The sequence below is a fragment of the Panthera uncia genome, chromosome B4 (genome assembly GCF_023721935.1).
Source record: "Panthera uncia isolate 11264 chromosome B4, Puncia_PCG_1.0, whole genome shotgun sequence".
Lineage (NCBI taxonomy): Eukaryota > Metazoa > Chordata > Mammalia > Carnivora > Felidae > Panthera > Panthera uncia.
In genome coordinates this window covers 76,150,638-76,175,390 of record NC_064809.1, presented here as the reverse complement: position 1 = coordinate 76,175,390, position 24,753 = coordinate 76,150,638, and the positions used below count along the sequence as shown (strand labels likewise).

At 48.0% G+C, this 24,753-nt stretch overlaps 1 protein-coding gene across 2 annotated transcripts in view; it reads right to left on the bottom strand.

Moving 5' to 3' along the window:
- The window catches only part of SCN8A (sodium voltage-gated channel alpha subunit 8), a 118,293-nt gene that overhangs the window by 6,241 nt on the left and 87,299 nt on the right, over positions 1-24,753 (bottom strand). For both annotated transcript variants that reach the window (XM_049625488.1, XM_049625487.1), the window contains exons 16-25: positions 23,627-24,097; positions 22,978-23,095; positions 22,303-22,457; positions 19,892-20,065; positions 13,965-14,087; positions 7,909-8,193; positions 5,976-6,029; positions 5,380-5,517; positions 4,306-4,410; positions 1,604-1,874 (exon numbers count right to left, since the gene is read on the bottom strand). In XM_049625488.1, coding sequence (XP_049481445.1) covers positions 1,604-1,874; positions 4,306-4,410; positions 5,380-5,517; positions 5,976-6,029; positions 7,909-8,193; positions 13,965-14,087; positions 19,892-20,065; positions 22,303-22,457; positions 22,978-23,095; positions 23,627-24,097 — 1,894 coding nt within the window. The remainder of the gene's footprint in view (positions 1-1,603; positions 1,875-4,305; positions 4,411-5,379; positions 5,518-5,975; positions 6,030-7,908; positions 8,194-13,964; positions 14,088-19,891; positions 20,066-22,302; positions 22,458-22,977; positions 23,096-23,626; positions 24,098-24,753) is intronic.

The window sequence follows — 24,753 nt, the reverse complement described above, 5'->3', positions numbered from 1 at the left end:
TGCATGGTTTGGTCTGTGGGTTTCCCATCCCACTCAACGATGGGTGGGCAGAAAACATTCTGGGTGACAGGGCGACACTGTCCAAAGTAGGTTGCGGGGGAGGTTAGGAGTGGGGGTTTGAGGCCAGGGGCTGGACCTGAACCCCTGCTCACTGGCTTACTAGCTTCATGTCTTGGTCACTGCTCTGTGCCTCAGCTCCTCATGACGCTCAGACGGTTGCCATGAGGACTATAGGTGTGAAAACAAGTAAAGCACTTAGAAAGATGACCGGCACAGGGGCGCCTGGGTGGCTCGGTCAGTTGAGCGTCCGACTTCAGCTCAGGTCATGATCTCACCATTCGTGAGTTCGAGCCCCACATCGGGTTCTGTGTTGACAGCTCGAAGCCCGGAGCCTGCTTCGGAGTCTGTGCCCGCCCCCACCACCGACTCCCCAAAATAAATAAACATTAAAAAAATTTAAAAAAAAAGGTGACTGGCACATAGTAGTTCCATTAAAACATGAGATACCGTTCACATTACTTGAAAAGAGGGTGTTGTGGTTAAATACAGATAGGATGGTGTGTTCAACAATTCTTTACTACAGGGCTTCGAAAACCTTCTATAGGCTAACGTGCTCTGTGACGTTCCGAAGGGAAATTCAGCGTACAGTGTGGCCCAAAGTAATTTCATCATGGGGTTCTTTTCTTGCAGGGGAGAAGGATGGGGCTAAGGCTTCATGCAACAGCACGCTTTTGGATGTGCTGCTGCAGAGGACAGAACTAGAAACTGACACAGGCCAAGGGGAAGGCTGGCTGCCTTCGGGAGCCCACAGTGGCCACCTTGCTAAGCCAGACTGGCCACCAGCTCTGGGGCTGGTTCCCGCAGGCCTCGGGCACTCTCTCTCTGCCAGCCTATGCCAGTTAAACCTACCTGGAAGCAAGCCAGTGTTTCACCATTTGAGATGCCTCCTTAGGAAGGCAAGGAAACGTTCCGGGAGGCCAATGAATAGGATACCGTTTTCTCTGCCTGCCAGGGTATCACCCCTTCCATGCCTTTAGGTTGAAGCGAAATGTCACACAGTTGCTATTAAGATCCAGCCTCTTAAGTTAGGCTGCTTCTTGGGCCGTCATAAGGATCAAATGAGATAATCATGCCAGTGAAGAAACTCTCAAACTATACCCGCACACAGGAAAACCTCAGTAAAATGAGCACCGCCTTCGCCACCAGAATGCCCTCAGGCCATTTTCATTACTATTCAGCCTCACAATCTCTTGCCATTCCTTTTTCCACTGCTATTGCAGCCACAGTTCTTTTCTTTCCTTTTTTTTTTTTACGTTTCTTTTACCTCCCCTGTTGACTTTAGACTCCTTGAAAGCAAACCGCCAAATCGAAATCAATCATCTCCCCCCTTCAACCAGGGAATTTATAATCCAAGACTACTACAAACACACAGAAGAGACTCACTGACCACGTGACCCACGGGATGACTTAGGGATGCACACGGGCTCCAGCCGTGAGAGTAGGGGGCCCGCACTTCACACCCGTGGAGGCGGCTGCTCTCCCAGGAACCTCATGCTCAAGGCCAGTCAGGTCCCCTTCCCCTTCCCTCTCCCGTCCCACTTACCCACAATGGAGAGAATGACTACCACAAAGTCAAAGATGTTCCAGCCAATGGTGAAGTAGTAGTGCCTCAAGGCAAACATTTTGAGCACACACTCACAGGTGAAAAAGATGACGAAGACCAGGTTAATCCAGTAGAGAATGTTTTCCATCTGTTTGCTCTGTGTATCTGTCTCCACCATCATTGTCACCATGTTAAGGCAGATGAGCATCATGATAACAATATCGAAGGCTTGCTGGGTGACAAAATCGAAGATGATACCTTGGATTTTGTTCTGGGGGCAGGGGGGAGGAAAGATACAAGAGCATTCGTGAGAACCTTTCTGAGCGGACCGTGGAAGCCGCCATCCTGTTCGTCAGAGGAGTCGCCTTTCTGGCCAGCTCTATCCCGCTGCTCTGTCGGGAAATCAGGAGCACGGATGGACCCCGACATCAGTCTTCACCTCCCCAAGAGTTTTCTAAAACTGTCATTCTCTGTTCTGTGTCGTGTCTACGCCATCACACACTTCTAGGTGTCTTCCTGCCTCGCCGACTGCTCCTGTTCAGCCCGTTTTGCCGGCCATGTCTTCCCTGACTTCCACTCTTCTTTCTCTACTCTCCCCAGGAGAGCTCATCTATTCCTACTGCGTACATAGCACCTTTGTACGTCATTTTCTTAAATCCTTTCCTCTGAATTCCTGTGTTGCTTTCTCGACATCTCAAACCTAACAAGTCCTTCCCTTGCCCCTCACCCAACCCACTCCTCTCTTCTCCCATCTCAATCGTGTACCCAGTCTCCAAGCCAGAAACCCGAGGGTCACCCTTGTCGCTTTCCTCTCCGTCTCCCCTTGCCTGATGCGCTGCAGGTCCTACTGATTCTCCTGAGCCCACCCACTTCACCCCGCTTCTGTCGGCCCTTCTCTGGCCCAAGCACTGGTACCTTCTGTCTGGACTTCTGGAAGTTTCCTGACTAGTCTCCCTGCTTCCTCTCTTGCCCTCATCCAACATGGTCTTCACACAGTAGCAAGTGTGATGATTTAAAAACATAAATGCACCACATCCCTCTTGACTTAAAACCTTTCAACGGTTTTCCATTGGGCTTGCAATGAAATTCCTATTGTTAGGCTGGCTGAGAGATGCCTCTCACAGCCTCATCCTGCTAATCTCATGCCCCCTCCTCTCGGCCATTACCACTTGGCCATACTGATGCTTTCTGCTTTTAGAACCTCATTTGCTTTTCCAGGTTCTCCTCCCCTAACATTCTGGCTCCTTCTCATCTATCCAAGTAGTCCTTCCCTACTTCCCTTTCTCTGACTACTCTGTTCAAGTAGATCCCCCACCCCAAGCCTCCACGTTCTCTGTCACGGCCCTCCACGGAATATTGTTTTTCTCCCAACATTCCACACTGTATTGTAGCTGTTCACTTACTTACTACCTCTAGCCCCTCTGTATCATAAGCTCCAATGACAACAGGGTCTGAATTTTGTTCATCACTTTGGGGCCTAGTGCCTGGAATGCAGGAGGGGATCTAGAACTATTTGCTGAATGAGGGCCGATCACTCTTTATTAATGTCTCCTACCATATTTTAGAGTGGACGAAAATATACTCAAGTTCCCGTGTGCAAGGGCCTGAATGGAACTTCAGAAATGTTAACCCTCTCCCGTCCCCTTAGTCTCATTTCCATCACAGGATGGAAACTCTGACATCAGGGAAATACAAAAAACATTCGCTTTTTTAAGATCGCCCTGATTTTGTCAATTAACTTGAATTTAAATAAATAAATTTTCAAAAAATCTCCCTGATTTTTTTTTTTTTTTTTTTCAAAAGAACCTAGGCGCTTAAACTGATGCTTACTTTCAGGATCACTTTTAACTTGTTGGTTTTCAAACCAAGGGTTTCCTTTCCCTTGGAAGTCGATGAGGCAAGTAAGCCAGGCACAGGGTGTGGGGCTACATAGGGAAAATGCTCTGGGACTCCCAGTCTTGATTCAAAGGAGCTCTACTTTTATTTTTACAAATGAGACTGCCAGATAAGCTTTTATTTTAGGGTTGTGCCGTTTTTAAATAAAAAGTTACTTTATATGAAAGTTACAGAAGATGGAACTTTGAGCCTGGGGCTTATGTCCCACCCCGCTGGGTATATGGCTTCAGGAGCAGTTATCTGCTCTGAAGCAAGGGAACGGCCACCACCAGAAGGGCAAAGCGGAATCCCAGTGCCCGAGTCTGTTTTACAAAAGGCTTGGTTCGAGACAGAAAATCAGGACATCAGACCCCTAGTTTCACCCTCTTGTGCTCCCACAAATAGCCAGAGTATTACTTTCTCTTGGGAAGACTTCCTTGTTGGGTAGAGAACTGAGAAGACAGTGACCACGCCCTATCTTGTACTGGTAGGAAAGAGGTCAGCTTTCATTTTCACTGTCCTTTGTTAATTTTTAGTTGTCTCTTAAAACATCTCTCTACCAGTGCCAGAGCCAATGTGGCTATATAACATGCTGATTCTCTGCTGCCGCCCAAGGAAGTCTCAGAGGAAAGGTCGAGCACAAATATCAAAGGCATCCCGTACCTTTATCTCTGTTCTGCTGTTTTCCCCAGGTCCTCTGGGCGGAGCAGCTGGGAGAGGATCAGAGGGCACAGGCGGCTCATCACTTACCCCTTTGTTTCCTTTGCAATAACCCTACCAGTGTCTTTTCCGTATGGGGTCTCACTTGGCCCTTGGCCTGCACTCACCAGGGGGCGGGGAATGGGTTTCTGTGGTTTCTTTGAGCCCAGCTTTTTCATGGCATTGTAGTACTTCTTCTGTTCTTCAGTCATGAAGATGTCCTGACCTCCAAAGTAAAGGAAGAAAGAGGAGAACGAACTGTTACAATAGGCTCTCACATGCTGTGGTTTGGACCTAAGGTTCAACCCTAAGCACTGAGGGGGGGCCTTACCCCCTTACCTCTCCAGAGGTCAGTTTGGCTAGTAGCCCCCTAATGAGGTAGACCTGGGACAACTATTCTAATTCAAAGGAACGCCAGCCTCTGTCCTCGGCTTGGGATTCCTGAGACCTGCCAGTGGCCGGGCACGAGGGAGATGGACTATCCAGCTGTGGGCCCTCCGGCAGGGGACACCCAAGGGCAGAGATGCTTGCACCTCACTGGTTCATACATATCTTTTGGACCTGCTTTCCTGATAAAATTATAAAAAAAAAAAAAAGCATTTTAAAATGAAAGGATTTTCAAGTCCCGGTTACTAGCCCGGGACTAATTTCCGACGATATTAAACCTTCAGAAATCCGAGCGCAAAAAAGCAACGTGGGGAGTTCCTTGACACAGTCTTGTTTTGTAAAATGGATGATAGGAGTCAGTGCTTCAGTTTGTTTTGGAAAGTCGTTAACCATCTGGAGCAGTAAGTAAGTGAACTTTCCGAGGATGGGCTCTCAAACCCCAGTTTGCTAGGGGTGCCCAGGGATTACCACAGGTGATTACGAGTCCAGACACTCTCCATTTCTTGCTATTCACCTGCCGCTTTCCTTTTCACCCGTGACTAGACCCTCTCTGACCTTGCTTCCCTCTGGTTGGATGCCAAACCCAGTAAAGGCTTCAACAATCGTGAGTAAATGTGGTAAACCACATACTGTGAAATCAAGCCCCCGAGAGAAAAAGTTGGGGGCGGGGGCTAACGTCTAGGGGGCCGGGGCCACAGTGAGGCGATGATGTGCATTTTAGAGAAAGAGAGGCATTTTCTTTCTAGAGATAGGGATAGAAGTGCCTCTCATCTGAGTTGACCTCTGGCCACTGGTAATGAGGGGAGGAGACCTATCTTTTTCTTTTGTTGATTGAAGTTATCAATGATGACACCAATGAACAGGTTCAGGGTGAAGAAGGAGCCGAAGATGATGAAGATGACAAAGTAGATGTACATGTAGATGTTGTCCTCATACTTAGGCTGCTGGTCAGGCTGGCAAAGGACAGGAGGGAAAAAGCAGAGCATCAGTTCCTGGAGTGGGATCAGGTGGGGGATTCTGACATGCCAACGCCATCGGCCATAACTGACCACCTGAGCTGCTGTACAAGCTGCGGAGAGGGCGCTCTACATTCTCCCTGCCTGTTCCCTCTGCCACACTGGCAGGCCCTGCCCTGGGGAGCACTGGTGGGGTGAATATGCAAATCGTGAGGCGAGGGGGCGGGGGAGGGCTGTCCCCCAGGAGCCACATTTCTGTCAGCGGGGAAAGGCAACAGCCTGATCATCCAGAGCCAGTGTAAGGGAGTGATGACTGACTGAGAGGAGGAGAGCAATCTGCAGTCGGTCAAACAAGCAAATACGTGTCCCGACCCGCTCTCTCTTGGTAAGCGCCACCATGCTGCCTGCTTTCTAACCGCCTAAGTAGGCTGTGGTTTCGCCAGGTGTATCCTTACCTTTCGGGAGTCTACAGCTGCATACATGATGTCCATCCAGCCTTTGAAGGTTGCCTGGCAAACAGAGTCGGTCATTAGACTGTGCCTGTTAGGGGGTAGGTGGGAGTCTAGGCAGGGGTCCCAGAGGCCAGGCTCAGGTTCAGCAGAACACAAGACGGAGTTTGGGCACAGCCTCACAGGGACACAGAATTTCCTATTTGTTAACACTGGTCCCCAGGGGGCTTTGTCTAAGTCCCTGAAAATAACATCAAAGTCTGGCAGAGAAACACGTTGATAATGGTAATTGGATGAATACTTTCACAAAAGGTCTTTAAAATGGGTCTGAGAAGGTTGCCTAGAGCTGGGGCAAACTCACATTTATGAATGAGTGGCGGGACTCCACTTGAGGGTCCTGAGAACTTAGCCTAACACTGAGGAGTCATTTTTTACGATGGTGTTAAATAAGCAAGGGGGGTCTGAAAACCTCAAAGTTGCATTAACATAAAAATGAAATAAACACAAAAACAAGGCCAGAACTTTCCCCCTACCACTATACACATTTAGCCTATGGCAATGGCAATCCTGGCTTCCTCCCGAGCAGCCCTTCCTAACCCACTCTCCTTCAATCTACTCTACCTAGCCTCATTCTGGAAACAAATACGGCCAAGCAATCCAGTATTCTCTATGTTTTCTTATTGTTCTATTTGCTTTATATATTCAACCAGATTCAAAGCTTTTTGCGGGGCACGGGCGGTTCTTTATTGATCAGATGGCCTGAGCCGTGCCATGCACAGCACCTTGCACCTGGTGGGACTCTAAATACAACGTCTGACTGGCTGACTGACGTGTACTGCTCTCCTGGAGCTGCTCCAATTCAGATTCAATTTGTGGGTCCAATTTCTCCAACTGGGATAAAACAACAAAAGCCTCTGGATAAAGCACTGCTTATTCTATTAACTTTGCCTCCTAATACTAGCTAACAGTAAGTGTGCACTATCTGTAAGGTCAAGTTGAAGGCTTCACCTGCATTATCCCATTTAATACTCCCAACGGCTATATGATGTAGGCACAGTTGTGACAGTAACAAAAATACCCAATAGCAAATGCCATTAATTAAGCACTGCTATGTGCCAGGCATTCTGCTGAGAAATTCTAATAAATTATCATGAATCCTCTTAACAGCGATGCAAGGTATTATTCCCGACATTTAAAAGAAAAAGAAACAGCCCCAGGGAAGTCGAGTATTTCGTCCAAGGTTACATATCCAGTAAACATCAGAGTGGGGCTCAAACCTACATCTGTCTGACTCCAAAGCCTAGGGGCTTTCCCTGCATCATACGGTCTTGTCAAACATTCCAAAAAAGACTGGTAAGGGTGGAAGAGAAAACTAGACAAGATGGCACGCTATGTAATTAAAATAAATCCTTTCTTACCGTGATACATTAATTTGAGACTTTTCTCTCGGGATTGAGCTGACATGGGCGGCAGCATCCTAGCACTGCCCCCATCCTTTTCTTTTAGTTAGTTTAGTGTAGCTGTTATACAGGAATATCCTGCTAAATCAAAATTGGGTTTTTTTTGTTTTTGTTTTTGTTTTTTTTTTTTTTTTGTGGTGGTGGGCTGTGTCTATGTACTTACCTTTTTTTTGTTTTTCCTTTCTCCTTAAATACATACTCTGTCCTGGAGAGAGAAGCTGATCTCTCTGCAGGAATCTATTTGCTGTTGAGCAGGAGTCTGCTCTCGAGCACAGTGAAAGATCCCCTTTGAGTGAGGCCTTGGGGAAGTCAGAATTCTCAGGAAAGGTGTCTCCCTGGAACTGGTGTGGGAAATGGCATTGTTGTCTGTGACCTACTAAGAGTAATCTTGATTCTGAATGTCGGACCGAGAAGGAGCCAAATGCGATTTCTGCTAGCTGTCTGAATTTCACAGGACTGAAGAAAAGAGCAACACTTACCACTTGAAGAAGTGCCAGATATCCCGCCCCAACGTTGTCGAAGTTGATCTTCACGTTCTTCCACCTGATTTCGGTGTTGTTCCCCTCCATGAGCTTTTCACAATCGGTTTTATTGTTGACATCTTCAATTTCAAATCGGATTTCAGAAGTCTCATTAAAGCAGTAGTGATACTTTCCCGCAAACAGGTTAACTCCCATGATGCTGAAAATCAGCCAGAAGATGAGACACACCAGTAGCACATTCATGATGGAGGGGATGGCGCCCACCAAGGCATTCACCACCACCTGCATTGGAAGGGGGAGGTCGCTGAGTGTTGGAAGTAAGAGCAAGCACATTCTTTTGATTTCCAGGAGGGGAATGATACTGTGTGGCTTGTTCTGACTACAAAAACATCGTGTTCCCTTTGGAGTCAGGGTAACAGGACAGATCCACAAGTAGGACCAAAATTTTCTAAATCTGTAAGATGTAGTTTGACGAATTCCAGTAAATTACGTATTTATTTCATCTAACTCGAATTCCCCTGCCCAAGTTGACCTAGGTCTTCTCTCCCAGGCTCTGGCCTGGGACCGAAAAAATTATTTCTTAGTCTAGTCTCCCTTCTTGCCAACTTGTAAAATATGCCCCCGTGGGGAATCTGATTTCAAGCTCACCAGTTGCCTTTCAACAGACATTCCCCCTCTGCAAAACAAGGTAGAATTGTTCAAAACCACAGAGAACTACTCTTTGGGGTTAGCAGGGAATCAGTCAATGGTACATAAAGTCTCTTTTATGCAAGGCCAGTTATCTTAGTTCAGGCAATAGCTGAGCATGCATATTTTGCAGGCTCAAGAAAAAAAAAAAAAAGCTATATTCCCTCTACCAAACAGAATAAAATAAAATCTGAACAGATCTATTTTTCACTCAAGGTTCACTATTCTTCTTCAGTTTTTTTCCTGAATTGGTAGGCTTCGAAATCTAAGAGTCACCCCTGTTTGGCTAATGCTGATTGATATCTCTCTGCTCAATCCAGGGCCGGACTCAACTCTTCACGATGTATTCGAAATAGGAATGACTTATGTTTTCTGGACAGTTTTGGGTTAGATCGCTGCTCTTGAAACCCCAAAACCAGCATATTGCTAAAAATCACTGACTGCAGTTAAACTCAGGAATGAAAAAAAGCAAAGGGAAAAAACTCTTCAGGAATCAAAGTTTCTGGGTTGTTTTTAACTTTGATTTTGATTCACACTATGGGTGAGACTAACTAGACAACACTCCTACTGTGCGGCAGATTTCACTAGGGGAGTTCAGAGGGGCGTCCAAAAATAGCACTTCAGCAGGCTGGGACAGAAAACAAGGCTGGTGTTCATTCTGCCCTGATTCTTACTTGCTGTTGTCTTAAGCGGGACTGCTAAGGCCCAGAAAGGCGACCCTGAAATGGGAAGAATGTGTCTTTCTTTTTCTAATATCCTAGGAAAATTAAAATGGAGTTAAAATAAAACCAGTGGATATAAACGCAGCTTTCTAATGTTTGTTAGAAGGAGGTGAGAAGTGTCACCATGTTGCGGCATCAGCAGGGAAGAGGCAAGGGCACTCTGCCAATAAGCACAGCATCAAAAGGGCCAAAAGGGCTGTGCTGCAGAAGGAACGGCAGGGGGCAGCTCTGGGCTCTATTTGACTTGGGTTCGGGTTTTTCTTCTCTTCTGTTCTTGCCTTACATTGCAATGTCACTCACAGGAATGTGTGGCTGAGAAGAGCTGTTCTGTCCTATACAAAAAAGGCAAAGATATTCTACTGAGGAGTCACTCTCCTTTAGATTAAAATATTAGTTTTGTGTTTCTCCAATTCACAGATGAAGGCCTTTAGATTGAGAGGTAGTTATTTCTTAATTCTTAGACCAAGAAATCTCTTTTAGATTTAATAGCTCTGTCATTAGTATAAAATGGTGATCCTTCCACTGTTCGTTACTTTGAGGGAGGCAAGCCAGAATATCTGAAATCTGGAAAATCCCCAATGTTATTTTGGAGAATGATATTCATATTTATTTATTTATGTTACCAAAGTTGGCGGGTGGTCAGATCTGAATTTTACCTCATTCTATAGTTGCTCTCACCCTTTGGTGGAGCACCAGAAAGCAATGAAATGTGCAAATGAATAGGCAAGAGGAGGATGATCTATAAACGGAATAATCATTTCTCGGACGGTAAGCGAGTAGATTATCAAGAATTCAGAAGCTCAAGTCTATGCGATAGCATTTTGCAAGAGAGCTTAGGTGAGAGATCATGACCTATTAGACCATCATGAGTGTACAGCAGGGAAGTAGCCCCAAAAGATTTGCAACCTAGAAATGCTGCATTTTATCTCAATTCTGAATCCACCTCCTCTACGAAGTCTTCTATCTTAACCCAGTCTAACCTGTCCTACAGTGTTAAAGTTACAAAGTGTTACAGTTAAATATGCAGTAATATTTATAGCAGGGAAGAATAATCAGCTAATTAACAAAGTGACCTCTTCCCGCTTTTATACTCATAGATCGGATTAAAAGAATCAATAGATGGAAGTATTTATGGAGCCTTGTTCTCGGATACACAGGACATAAAAATCCTATAAAATCCAATAAAACCCATTTACACGATGTAAATGTACTTTCAATTGTTCATTATAAACAAAGAAAAACTTCTTAGATTAGTTGTAGGAATTGAATAGTAAACAGTTGATGAAATTTACTAATAATTCTTCCTGGCTGTAGACATTAGCTAGTAGTGGGAACTGTTGAACTGTGCTCCGCATAAAATTGTCCTTGTGCTGATATTCTCAGCAAGCAAAGGGCAAGAAACCACGCTTTCTTGAACTCTCACACTATAGGTAAATGTAAATGACAATTCAAGTTTCCACGGGCAATCACTTCATAAATGGGTCCTTAATAACTCCCACGTTATTCTACATTGCTTTTAATTATGACGGACTTCACTGTTAAAAACTAGGTACAGAAACATTACTCAAAGCTTGGTTCTAGCAATCTGCACAGTTATTTTTTCCAATGGAAATTTATACTTAATGATTGATTCAAATCTCACTCGACTGACGAAAAAATTCCTACGGATACTAATTCTTACAGCATTGGTGTCTTCTCATAATGCCTAGAACATTATTGTTCATTAAATACTATAAAAATCTGTCAAACGGCTTTTAATATCTGGCAGAGGGAACATGGCTTTAATGGACAACTATGTACTGACAATCAACAAAAATGCATGCATGTTTCATAGCATTATGTACCCTCAAAAATTTAGTAGCACAGCAAAGTCTTTTAATGGAGATTACTATGGAGGAGAGAAAAGCAAAGAACTACATTAAGTATTCCTTTGCCAATAGCACGAGTGCTTCAATTTTCTGGTGTTTGGTTTGAGGAAGGAGAGAGGGAAGACTGTCCCAGGACAGGCTAGGGCTGTATGTTTCCTCCCAAAGGAAGGTCTGAGCCGATCATTGGAGCAGCACAGTGACAGTGGAGCCCACCTGCATTGATGGTATTTGGTTTGAGAAGATTTCTTATTTTCTAAGGATAATCTCTCGGTGTTGGTACGGAAGAACCCACACCGAAGAATGGAAAACATACGGCCCCATAGAAAAGTAACTTTCATATAAAACGTATACACCTAACTCTGTTTATCACTGGGACACTTACTATCAGCTCAGGCAGATTCAATCTTTTCTTCTTGCAGTTACTCTTCTGCAGAAGGGCCGGGGAACTGCAGGGCAGGATGGGATCCCGAGCCCTCTCCGCCACCCAACCAGAGGTGGACAGTGCTGGAGGCTGACCGGGGTCAACCAAACCAAATGACGATCCTGTATCAGAGCTGCCCTTACTGAACACTCATTGTTGGAAACCCTGGCTTTGGGCTCAAACTGGTCTTTGCTCAAATTATCTTACTCGAAAAAACCTTGAGGGAGAGGTTGCACTCTCAAATGCTTTTTCAAAGAAAACTTTCTGCTCTTCTGATCACCGCTTCTGGACCTCTGGGTTCCTAAACGACTTGAAGGTTGGCAACCGAAAGTTTGGAAGGAATAAAAACTGTGAGTCCAGGGAAGGGGGAGGGGCTAGAGGGAAGAGGTGTGGCTAGCAAAAGGGCTCACGCGACCAGATTATTGGAATAAATTCCTCCTGAGCACACTGGCACCAGCTGGTCAAAGCGGACTACTTCTGCCATGGGCTAGGACTGGCAGTGATGAGCATCCGGATGGAGAAAGTAGCAAGGGTCAGTTGGGGACTTTTTTTCTTGGACTTCCTTCAGGTATTACCGGTCTGGTTTTAGGAGGCCCAGGATCACTGCTGGGGGCTGTGGAGGGGCACAGGCTACTGGGCTCGGCTGCCATGGGGCAAGTACTGTCTGCAACAGCCTTCTTCAGGTCCTCAGCATCCCGGTCACCGAAACAGATTATCAACACTCTAACAAAACTGATGGGACTTATTTAAAAAATGTAACCAGCCCTTTCTGAAAAAAGTGGGAAGGCAAGGGAGGAGGGGAGAGCACTGCAATCCTACGTCTGAAGACTTGGACACTTTGAACTATACTCTCTCTCCCTAAACCTGGCCTGAACATAACAAAGACCTTACTGCACACATTCTGAAATCTCTCTTATCAGTGGGAGAAAGACACTCCCAAACTCTGGTTTGTTTTTTTAAGTTAAAGTAAGTCTGTGTGGCTGTGGAACCGACCTCCCTGCGGATGCTTTCAGGCGGGCTGCAGAAAGCTTATACCCAGTAAAGCACACTGTGACTGTGCTACCGAAGAAACGCAATTTGTTGTGAGAAGCATTTGACTGAACAAACAGAATAAAACCCCCAAATCGCAGCAAAATTTCCACCTTCCTGGACGGCCGTGGGTGGCTCTGTGCAACGGTGGCCAGGGATCACAGATGAGGAACGCACAGATGAGGAGCACTGTCCTGGTACCTAGTTTCTCCAATTAGCCTTGCTCCCTGGGGACCACGGGAACCATTTAATTTTTATTCCTACATTTTGAGATTCCGTCATCTAAAAACACATCCTCTGGTTTGCTCTCCTGCATGTATTCAACATCTGAATCGAAACGAGTTTTCTTGGTCTCGTTAAGTATAACAGACCTCTCTGATTACCACAGGACAACTATCACCACCAAAAGCCAGTTGCCCACTTGATTTTAGGAAGTTGACTTTTTAAGGTGTGCGTGCGTGTGCGCATGCACACGCACGTGCAGTGTTTCTGAACCAAGAGAGACAGCAAGAGGGAGCCTCGTTCCTAAGTTGGCAGGGTGACAGCACCTTGCCCCGTTGGGATTCGGGTGGAGTATCACCAAAGCAGGAATAGCAGAAATTTCAGGAGAACTAGCTGATGGTCATCTGGTGTCGTACGTGATTGTCCTTTTGACTGTGTCAGGATAGGGGACCACAGAGCGTGGACAGAGAGGTGGGGGGGGGTGAGGAGGAAAGCTTTGCTATCAGACAGAGGCTGCCAGTCCTTATGGGACTGGGCTGAGAACAACAAGGTGCAATAAGAGGAATCAGAATAGAAAGAAAAGCATTTCTTTTCCCAGGGCTATGCCAAATTCCGCTCCATTCCCAATTCCAGGCCTGCCGTCATGCCTTCCAGCCCCTTCTCAGACGCTTTCTCAGTGACTGCAAGGCCACAGTCCCCACCTGGCTGATGCCCCTATATGGCACTCACCCTGCCTGCAGCCTCTGCTTTTCAGTGGGTCTGTGGGTTACAATTCCCCTTCTTTGCACCTGGTGATTCTCCCTATTAAAACCAACAGCCCAGAAAGCCGCCCCGAGTGCTACAGGTAAGCCAGGCCGAATGAGAACAGCCAGCGTTAACATGTTCTGCGATGGCACGTTGTTGGGGTGGGGCCCATATTAATGTGATGAGGCAGCTTGATGCGACCCCCTCGCACAGGGCAGGTGCGGGGAGCGAGTGGAGGATCAAATCAGCAGCTGCATCACAGTTCGTGTCTGAATGATCTTCCCACCATGTGATCAGTTCTAGCATGCGTAAACAGTTTCCATCAGCATGCAGAAGGATCAGCTGCTCTTAGTTTCTTACCCTCATCCCTTCAAATCGTGATAAGGCTCTTAAGGGTCTCAAAGCTCTTAGGGTCCTAAGGGACTTTATGGCACCTAGTTCCGAGTAGCCCAGGGCATTAGCTATAAGGCTGACTAAAGAGACCTACACGGAAACAGAAGAGAAAAACAAAAAACAAAAAAGGAAACAAAACAAAACAAAGGAAAAAAAAAAAAAAAGGAAAAAGAAAAGAGGTTCCAGAGTGTTAGAATAAAGCCCCTAGCACTGATTACACAGATTGGGCCCCCCCCCGCCCCCAGGTAGAGAGAGAGGGTAACACCAGCTGCCTACTTCAACTTGGACTCAAACGACCTGAAAGGAAAGGAGGTTGAGAGGCAGAAGAAAAAACACAAGGGGAAGAGAAACTCGAGAGGAGGCAGTAGAACATACATACAGGTTGGCAAAGGGAGGAGGCTGAAGGGAGAGGGGGAATGAGGACGTTCCATTGGAAGGAGAGGAGCCTGAACAGATGACAAAAACCTTACCCTCGCCCTTTACAGCCTCTGCAGCTCCCAGAAGTTGCCATTAAATTAAGCCAGACAAACTTAATGGTACCTATGGAAAAGAATACAGATAAATACACACACTCCACACAAGCTGCCCCCGCCTCAGCTCATTCACCGCGGATTTCCAACAGGGACAAGCTCTCTTGCTGCTGGTTGGTGAGAAACCATTTGCTGGAGAACGTGACGAGTTACCACATCAACAAAGGAAACACGTCCAGTAAGCGCCATGGCTGGCTTGGCAGTTCCCGGGACGAAAAGAACCAAAGGAAGCGATTTCTAGACAGAGTTTTGGCCCCACGAGAACTCACTTAAGCAATTTTTTTCTCTCTCACTTTCAACTATAATAATCCCTCCATCTTTGAACTACAACCATGATTCCTTCGCGGCCGTGAGGACTTGGGCAGGGGGTGGGGAGGCTGGCGGTCTGAAAACTGAACCCATGCTTTTCCTTGTGATCCCCATTCTTTCTCTCCAGAACAGCTCCAAAGGAACCGGCCTCGGGTCTGTCCTTTCCAGGACAATCTTCTGCTCTCATCATTAGAAAAATGGCTGGTAGGATTCTTGGAAGAATTTAAAACATTTACGGGTGAGGAAATTGAGACCCATACACCAGTGTCACATGGGCAGTTCTGGAGCCAGGAACAGGGAGGGACCCACTCTCCTGCTTCCCAGGCCAGAGCCCCTTCCTCCACAGAGAGTTCACCCCTCCCCCTGGCAGGTAAAATGAAGTTATCTCAAGAGAGGACTGTTGGAATCTGAGTAATATGGAGTTGACTAAATTGCCAGACTGGGGAGAAGTCTGCAGGTCTCCAGGCCTGCAGTCGTGACGGTCAAATGCCCTCCTGCTCTTCCAGAGACAAACTCACCGTGTTCTACCAGGGAGCTCAGAGCTGTTACCACGTGGTCCCGGAACACTGGATGCCAAGCATACTAGGGCGGCCTAGGCCTGAACTGGGAGGCCTGACCCAACCTCCCACCAAAGGAAACTACTTTTAGCTGATCAAATCCTAAAATGTCTGGCCTCTGCATTTCTTGGAACAGTCTTTCCCTTGTCCTGCACCACCCAATTCTGGGATAGGTTCAGATGTTCCCATCCATCATTCTTAAGTTCCCTCTCCTGGGAATTGGCGGTTACAGCCCTGCTCAGCCTAAATTGGTATGTGAAAGCAGAGTTAGAGGAGAAAAATGGAAACAAATGATAACTGGGTTTCGGTTGTTGATTTTTCTCTCTAGCCAAGGGCTTTCATTCTGGATCTTGGAACTGTACAGAACCCTTTTAAAAAGAATTTCTTCCTTCCTTCCTTCCTTCCTTCCTTCCTTCCTTCCTTCCTTCTTCTTTTTTTATAATTAAGCAGCAGGACTGGCAGGAGGCAGAAGGAGGATGTCAGTGACCTAGGGAGGGAAAGGGTAAGCAGGCTCAAAGATTGTTTTTAAAAAGGGGTGTGGCCCTTTATCTATGCACAGACTCATAATCCATCAGTGTAGGGATCTTCCCTGGAGCCCTGGGCAGTACCCAAAGCAAATCTGGGTACTATTAAAGCTTACTTCCTCACGTTCTTCGAGGGTAGATGGTTCACAGTTCAATTTCTGTCTAAAACAAGGGCCTCAAAAGCTTTATCTAGAACACAGTAGCACCAAACAATCATTTTGCCTCCATTTATCATTATCACTAAGAATCTACATGGAGGTATCTTTTGCCAATTATTGCCAGGTGCAGCCGACTCTTAACCCCAAACAATCTAAAATCACCAGATTCTTAGGCCTTAACAGGTACATCTGAAGGTGAGCCATCCCATTCCGGCCAAGTGTCCTGAGTTCAAAATATCCCTGAGTCGACCTCATCCTGAGAAACTATGCCACGTAAAGAGTGCAAAACACTGAGGTTTGAGGGGCGTTGGGCCCCACACACGGCAGGAAGACCCCGGCTCTTCAAGGGGGTGGTTACTCTGATAACAAAGAGGCCTGAGGTGGGGAGAAGGATGGAGGTACAGATGCCAGTCTGGAGGTTGGCTCCAAACAGTGCTGAGATGATGTGCTGCTCAATTGATTAATCTAGCTAAGATCTCCCAAGGCAGGGTCAGCAAGGGTCCTATCTGGACTATTCCTTAGCTGCTGAGGGTGCTCTGACAACCCTTTGAGTCCCCATGTTCAACTCTCACTGGAGGTAATCAGATCATTGCTGAAAGTATACTTTGAGGAAAGAATCAAACCTGCAAAAAAGAAAGGAGTTGAGGGGAAGCCGAAATTCAGGGTGGCTGCAGGAATGGAAAAAAAGGGGACACTGGGTGACTTTTTCCAAATGATGTGGACATTTTCAAACGGAGAAGGTTTGTAATAGTCTGAATTCAGGACGAGTGGTCTCTGAAAGTTCCCATCCCTGGAACTGATATGCTGGCTAGCCTCCGGATATGATGTGGCAAATTTCCCTGGGGGAAAGATGACAAAATTCTTCTACCGGACAAGATCTCCAGTGCAGCCAAGGACCTGAGCAAAATAAAATACTATCTCTGTTTGGGAACTCACATGGCTTATAACCAAAGAGAATTAACCTTGAAAGTTGTCCGGATTATCCCTGTGATTCTAAAAAGTACTCTTAGCAGGTTTAAGGAGCGACACAGAGGAATGAGACTCCATTAGGGACACAGACATAGTGTTGAGTAACAGATTCGGACATCTAGTCATTGGGGGATGACATGGGAGGAAGAGAGTCTCTCATAGATGGTGCTAGAGTAGGACCTAAAATTTATGTCTGCTGGATGTTCTAGAATGCCACAGGCATTAGACAGCAAAAACCCTGATCGTTCCAGCTGTGCAGGTGTCCTCTGGGCCTCATTGTGCATTTCCAAGTCGAACTCAGGAGTGGCAAACGGGGCAGCCACAGTATGGACTGGGGCTGCTCCCACTCAGCACATGTGGCTTCGTGCGTGGTTATTTGTGTTTTCAGGCCTTCAGAGAGAAGTGATCATGTCTTCTGCTCTCTGTATCCTCCACAGCACCTGGCGGGAGGCTTTGCACGTTGTGTGTGCTCAATAAACGTTTGGTACTAAATGCACCGTCCTGCCCAAGAGAAGTCAGTAGGTGGGAGGGTCCTGAGAGAGCCTTGTTCTCAGAATGCTGGGTTCCCATAAGCCTGGAATGAGGCCAGAGTGGTCCTGCGAGCTGGTGTGAGCGCCTGAGAGGCGGGGGCCATGCCTGCCTGCCCCTCGTGACCCACTCTGGCTTCTGGGACAACTCTACACAGGGATTGGTATTTGGCTTACATTTGTACAGAGATGTTCTCAGGAACTGCTGTCAGGTCTCAGGGCAATGTAAGAATCCGGCAACTCCCTAAAGCTGGGTAGTTTATGGACTGCTGTCAATTGGCTACATGTCTGTCCATTTCTCTGCCACCCAGTATAAAAAGTGATAAAAGTGTGCTCTGTCTCTCACTCTCTCTAAAATCAATAAATATTAAAAAAAAATTTTTTTTTAAAGTGGAGGGGTGTCTGGGTGGCTCAGTTGGTTGAGCGTCCGACTTCGACTCAGGTCATGATCTCGCGGTTCGTGAGTTCGAGACCCGCGTCCGGCTCTGTGCTGACAGCTCGGCGCCTGGAGCCTGCTTCCCATTCTGTGTCTCCCTCTCTCTCTGCCCCTTCCCTATTCATGCTCTGTCCCTCACTCTCTCTAAAATAAATAAACATTAAAAAAAAAGAGTACTTAATAAATGGTGATGTGCAGGACCATCAATGCTTTTACCAGCTTATTTGGGTTCCAGAGGAAAGCAGGACACCTGATCAATTGCCTTGGCTTCTGGGGTTGTGCACCCCAGAGAGAAGAGAATCAGTAGCTCAGGTTGGGGCAGGGGCAAGAGGTAAAGGTCGTGGTGGGGAAGATCTGTTCTAAATCACAGCTTCCTGAGGGCTATTGGAAGTGTGGTAGTGGATTATCTATCTGAATTCTTGGAAGGCCCAGAAGATGAGGGGCTTTCTAGGACTCCCACAGGTGTCCCACCTGACTCCAAGTGGTCCTGTTCTGTGGAAAGAGAGCTGGCCCAGTGTCACTTTAGTTCTCTGGGCCGTATCTCAAGCCCCTTCCTTAATTCTTAGAACCTAAGCTTTCCGTCTGTGGGGGGAAGAACCCTTCCATCGGAAGGGGTCTCATGTTGGCACCCTCCGGGGCAGTACCCGCTTGGATGCCTTCAAGGGCAGAGGGTGACTTCCTCACCTCATTTGGGCATCTTCCCAAAGGTTTGATTTCTGAAAAGGGAATGCAAATGGGAGCAGAGTGACAGCTCCTGGGAGTCCTTAACCACGGAAGCTGCAGACACTGTGTGGGAACAGGAATGCGTTTATAGAGCAGGGATCTCTGGTGCTGAGTGCTGGGCTCCTGCTTTCTGAGAGAGAGACTTCCATGCTGCTCTATTGTGGATCCCAGAGCCACTCTACAGGTAGTTTACTAGACAGCTGAGAAAACCTATATTCTAAATGTGCCAAGCCAGCCTCCAAACACTCCACTTTCTTGGCACTTAGCCCTCAGCAGGAAGTGAATTCTCCATAGGCCCTGGTCCTGAAATTCCCATTCACCCTTTCTTTCAAATGCTGATCGGCTAGAAGAAAAGAGCTTCAGTGATTACACAGAATAAGAAGCATTCATCATGGTTAGAAGCACCAACAAGGAACAAGGGCTGGGGAGGAGGGGGTGAGAAATAGTTACAGATGATGCAGCTCCCACCCTGAAAAACAACACAGGAGGTAATGGGCACCAAGCCTTGCAGATGATCAGAGGCCACCAAGCCTTGGAGAGACGGTCTTGGAACCTGGAGGAAAAAAGGATTCTTTTAAGTTTGAGCACCACTGTGGAAATGGCAACGTGTGGGAAGAGGGCGGGGTATTCTGGTGTGAACTCTGTCTCTTCTGGATAGACTGACTGGTTCAGAGGAGTCTGGTACAAGCCTTGAGTTGACGGGAGCGTCCATAGGAATGGTGAGTGGGAGAGCCTGCCGAGACCCTCCCCCCGACCCCGCCGACCTGTACCCCAGCAGCACCCACCTCATCCGCGCCCCTCTCCTGGCACCAGAAAGAGGACGTCCTGCTGGTGTGGGGCAAGAACCTTCCTGTTCCCAGCCTAACAGCAAGGGGCGCGGACACCAGTGATTCCTCCCCCCATTCCTAATCTCTGACCCTCTGAAGCCAAACCACCAGAGCAAAGAGCTAGGTGGTTAGTCCCTGGAGCAAACGTAGGGGCTTCAGCGCTCCCTCTCCCAAAGTTAAGATCTGAGTGCCCTGAAAGGAACTGTACCCAAACCTACGGCTACATCCTGTCCGACATCTACGTCCCCAGGCAACCGTGGCCATTGGAGGGAGGAGCATCCCTGTTTTTGTTTTCCTGCTGGGAGGGGTGGGAAGTAGAAAGCAGGACACGTACAGCCACGATGAGGAAGTCCAGCCAGCACCAGGCGTTGGTGAAGAACTTGACGAAGCCGTAGGCCGTCCACTTGAGCAACATCTCCAGGATGAAGATGTAGGTGAAGACTTTGTCGGCATACTCCAGGATGGTACGGATGGTCTTTCTCTGCTCAATGTAGATGTCCTCGAAGGCCTGAAAGAGAAGCAGCAGCTGCCTGACGTGCCTGAAGGCTGCACGTGACACCGGAAGGCCCCCCACTGCCCTGGCAGCTCCTCGGCCTGAGGCCGGCCTGTCGTCATCGTCATCGCCTTCCTGTCTCTCTCGCCCCACTGCCCGGCCCCACGGGGCTTCTTAAAAGAAACCCCACACCCTCCCGCCGCCACCTTCTAGCCTCCCTGTGTCCCGCTAGTCCAAGCAGCCACTAGGCTACCTTCTCTCTTCAGATCTGCCCATTCCAGACACTTCACATGGACGCAGTCATATGATATGTGGCCCTCGGTGACAGGCTTCTTACGCCACGCGCTGCAGCAGGCGTCACGACTGCAATTCTTGTTGTGGATGGAGAATACCCCATGGTGTGGCTCTATCGTGCTTGGTCTACCCTCATCACTGACGGACGCCGTGTGTCTGCTTTCTGGCTATTGTGCGTAGTGCTGCTGTGAACGTGCATGCGGTAAGTTTTTATGTGGATCTGTCTTCGTTTCCCTAGGGTACAAGGCCCAGGTGTGGAACTTCCGGCTGACAGGGGACCGGAGGTGTCAGGTTTTGAGGGATTGCCAACCAGCGTTCCAGAGTGGCCGCGCCGTTCTAGGTTTCCTCGGGCAGCGTATGCGGGTTCCGGCTTCTCCGTGTCCTTGCCAATGCTCTCTCTGTCTGTATGACAAAATCTTTTCTCCTTTCAGCCCTGGATGCCACTGATATAGGGGGAAGGTCACAGGGCTGGGAGGCGCCCAGGCGAAGAAAATCTTTCTCCCTGGAGTCCCTGAACGAGGGAATTCCCTGACATGAAGGTATGATCATTCCCACGAGTGGGGTGGTGGGCTGCAGAGAGGGGGAAGAGGGAGTCCTGAAGCACGAGAGAAAGCTACAAGTGGCACAAAAGTCCCGTGTCGTGCAACGGGAGGTCCCGCTCCGGACAGTTCTGGAAGGAAGGACACAATCGGGCTGCCTGCAGATACATTTCTAACATGGAGGCACAAGGACATCAGATATTCCAGTTTCTTTACGGGGCAGTGGGGGCAGCGGTCAGGGGCCCAAAGTCCTTTTCAGGGTCTGGGTACAAATAGACCCCGTCTGCTCTATGAAAACCTCAAAGGCTTCCATGTCAACGTCCCCCTCACCTCCCTGTGCAGAGATCCGTTCTGTCACCCAGTACACGAGAGATGTGCAAGACTGAGCTTCCTGTCACTGGAGGCTCTAGGCCCTCCCTCTGAAGTCCCACTTTAACCCCATTCTTGTCTTTTCTCAGACATTTTAGCTGTGGCTTCACTTTGCTATGTTTTTTTTTTTTTCTTCCAGTTGATTTTGAGAGAGAGAAAGAGAGGTAGGGGGAGGGGCAGAGAGAGAGGGAGAGAGAATCCCAAGCAGGCTCTGCACTGGCAGCACAGGGCCCCACACGGGGCTCGAACTCACGAACCGTGAGATCATGACCTGAGCCGAAGTTGGACGCTTAACTGACTGAGCCACCCAGGTGCCCTGTGCCTGCCTTCTTTAAAAGCACTTCAAAGTTCTATATTTTTCAGCTTTCCCTTAACTCAAAGAAGGAAAATGTGTAGCGTCTCTAAGTCCTTACTGTCCTCAAATCTACCCAACTGGGAAACGGCTCTCTCACACCTGATCCTGTCCAGATCTCCACAGTTATAATCCAGCTAAAATGAAAGCAAAGGCCAAGATAATTAGTTCCAGCAGGGGGGGAGCCTGTGTGTGTCTCCTGGATTAATGATGAGCACTTACAGCGACGGGAATATAAATATCCTTTATACCAGGGACCTGGCTCCTTCAGGTATTTGCTAATGCCAGGGTTCTCCAGATCCAGCTGGGTGTGAGGGAAGATGGGTGACTGGAAAGTCAAGAACAAGATAGTTGGGGTGTAAGGTGAAAAGGGGAAGTTCATTTTAGGAAGCCGCTCAGAACGGGGCAAACGAAGCAGTGAAGGTCCTTGGCAGTTTGTGCTCTCATCCTGATAGAGAGGGGGTCTTAGATGTGAGAGGGATCGTGCGGAGTGTAAAGAAATGCAGACGTGGACAAGTGAATTCTAATCCCAACGGCTCAAAACACCAGCCCAAAGCACTCTGGCAGACCCTTATCCTTGGGGCCGCAGCCGTCGGTGCTCCCAGAGGAATGGGGCCTGGGCCCCCTCCGGTCTGGTCCGCTAGTCCCTACGAAGCCTTCCCCAGCCCGTCCTTCCCTGCCTTCTCCCCTGGACTCACCAGGGCGCCACTGCTGAGCAGAATCATGAAGATGATGAAGGTCTCAAACCAGTTGTGCTCCACAATGAGAAAGCAGGTTTTCCGCAGGATCCACCAAGACTTGCCCAGCCCCTCTTCGATGTTGACCTGGCAGCATTTGAATCGTTGGACGCAACCTGGCACCAGCGGGAGAGGTGGGTCAGACCGTGGGAGCGAGCCCCGCGCAGACCTGCCCCCTGCTCGGTCTCCCAGGCCCCTACCACACAGCTGGGAGTACTGGGGCTGAACCAGAATGTCTGATTCAGACATGGAGGGCGGCAGGGCTGGGGCTATGCTGCAAGGCTAGCAGGGCAGGGCCCTCTGGAGTTGGGAAGATGTCCTATAAAGAAGCAGTGAGAAGGAGGAGAAAAGGGGAATCAGGAGGCACGCACAGCCGTGACGGAACATACCTTTCTAATGGAAGTTTTTGGGCTGGTGCCGAGAGAAAATGGACAATTCAGTGCTTGAGAACAGAGACTTGAGAATAGGTAAGAATCAAGGGAAACAATCTCAACCTCCCTCAAGATGATGAAGCGGGGAACAAAGTTCTTGAAAATGGCCACAGAGTCCCCACCCTTACCCAACCACCGACCCTGGCAGAAATCTGGGACCAGCACGAAGTGCCACCTGCCCACCACTGCCCTTGCCCCCTTTCACCTTCTGTGAAGCAGGCGTCTGGATCCAAGTATTCCTCGGGCTGTTCCACTGGGACTTCTTCTACTTCAGGTTTGATATCGATGGTGCTTCCTTCAGAGGAGCTAGTATCATCCAGTTTCTAGATTTGCAAAGGAAAGAGAGCTGGAGAACGCTGCAGCGATGCCTCCACTCCACACTGACTGCTCCAGACTGAACCAGCTGGAATTCTTCCCAATTCTTACTACAGACTCTGCATCATCCCGCTCACGGGGGGCACACAATTACCAGATGGCCCTCAAAACTTCTGTCAGGATTGGGTAGAACATTAAAGCCGCTCACAAATTACAGTGATCTGCCCTCAACAAAATGTGACTATTGGTTGGTCTCAGTGCTACAGCTCAGATTAATGGCAGGGACGTCCTCCAGGGTTTGCTCCAGCCACTGACCGAGATGATCCAGCAGCAATGGAGACAGATCTAGGAGCACCTCAGGGACCTAGGTCACTTAGGGAAGGCCTAGAATGACAATGGGCATTAGGGTTGGTTCTCAAACCTACTTGGCCATTCCACAATCTCTCTCCCAAGCCCACATCCGAACCAGTCCTGGGAGCTGACAGAACCCTGCTGGTTCTCACACGGAGTCAAGGTTGGGTTTTAGGCTGGGGCCTTACATCTTTGCTGCCTTCAGGATCCGACTCGCTGCTCACATCCTCTGTGTTGAGGTTCTCAAAATCAGACTCGCCCACAGCAATGGGCACCCGCACGGTCAAGTTGGGATTGTTGATGAAGGACATGTGGTCCTCGTCAATGATATACTTCTCCACGCTGCTGCCAATGCCACTGGTTGTGCCATTGCCATTCTTCTGGAAGTCACCGTTCCGGTGGATGTCTGCACCGGTGTGGTTGGCGATGCAGTTGGCCTTCTTTTCATACAGCTCGTCCAGGGGCTTCACTTCATCGGCCTCACGCTGCTTAAAGTGGGCCTGCATGAAGGCGTGCACTTTGAGTTTGGCCCAAGCCACCCCCTTCTTGATCCGGATTACTGAGATCTGTAGGTTGTTCATTTCCCCGTCGTCGTCTGTGGCTGCCAGATTGTCTGCGCTGAAGGAGCTCAGGAGCAAGGCCAGAAACAGGTTCAGCACCTGTACCAGTGGCATTAGGGAAAAGGAGAGTGAATGCAGATGGTATTAGGTAAAGTTATCTACTAGACTAGGATTACAGACTGGAAGCCCACAGACTCATGTGACAGGCACAAAGAGTTTCTGTTGTGTTCGGTTTGACCCACTTACTGTTTTAAGCGCTCATGTCAACTAAGTGGGCATTTAAAAAAGTTCTTTTACTGAAGTGTAATTAACATAGTATTATATTAGTTGCAGGTGCACTATTCAACAATTCTACACGTTACTCAGTGCTCATCACAATAAGCGTACTCTCAATCCTCTTTATTTCACCCGTTCCCCCCACCTCCCCGCCGGCAACAGTTGTCTACATTTAAGAGCCTGTTGTGTTTTTTCTTCTGTTCATTTGTTTTGTCTCTTAAATTCCACCTATGAGTGAAATTAAATGGTATTTATCTTTCTCTGACTTGTTTCGTTTAGCATAATCCTCTCTGGCTCCATCCATGTTGTTGCAAATGACAAGATTTCATTCTCTTTTTACGGCTGAGTAATATTCCATTGTATACAAATACGACACCTTTATCCATTCATCTATGGATGGATACTTGGGTTATTTCTGTATCTTGACTATTGTAAATAATGCTGCAATAAACATAGGGATGAAGGTATCTTTTCTAATT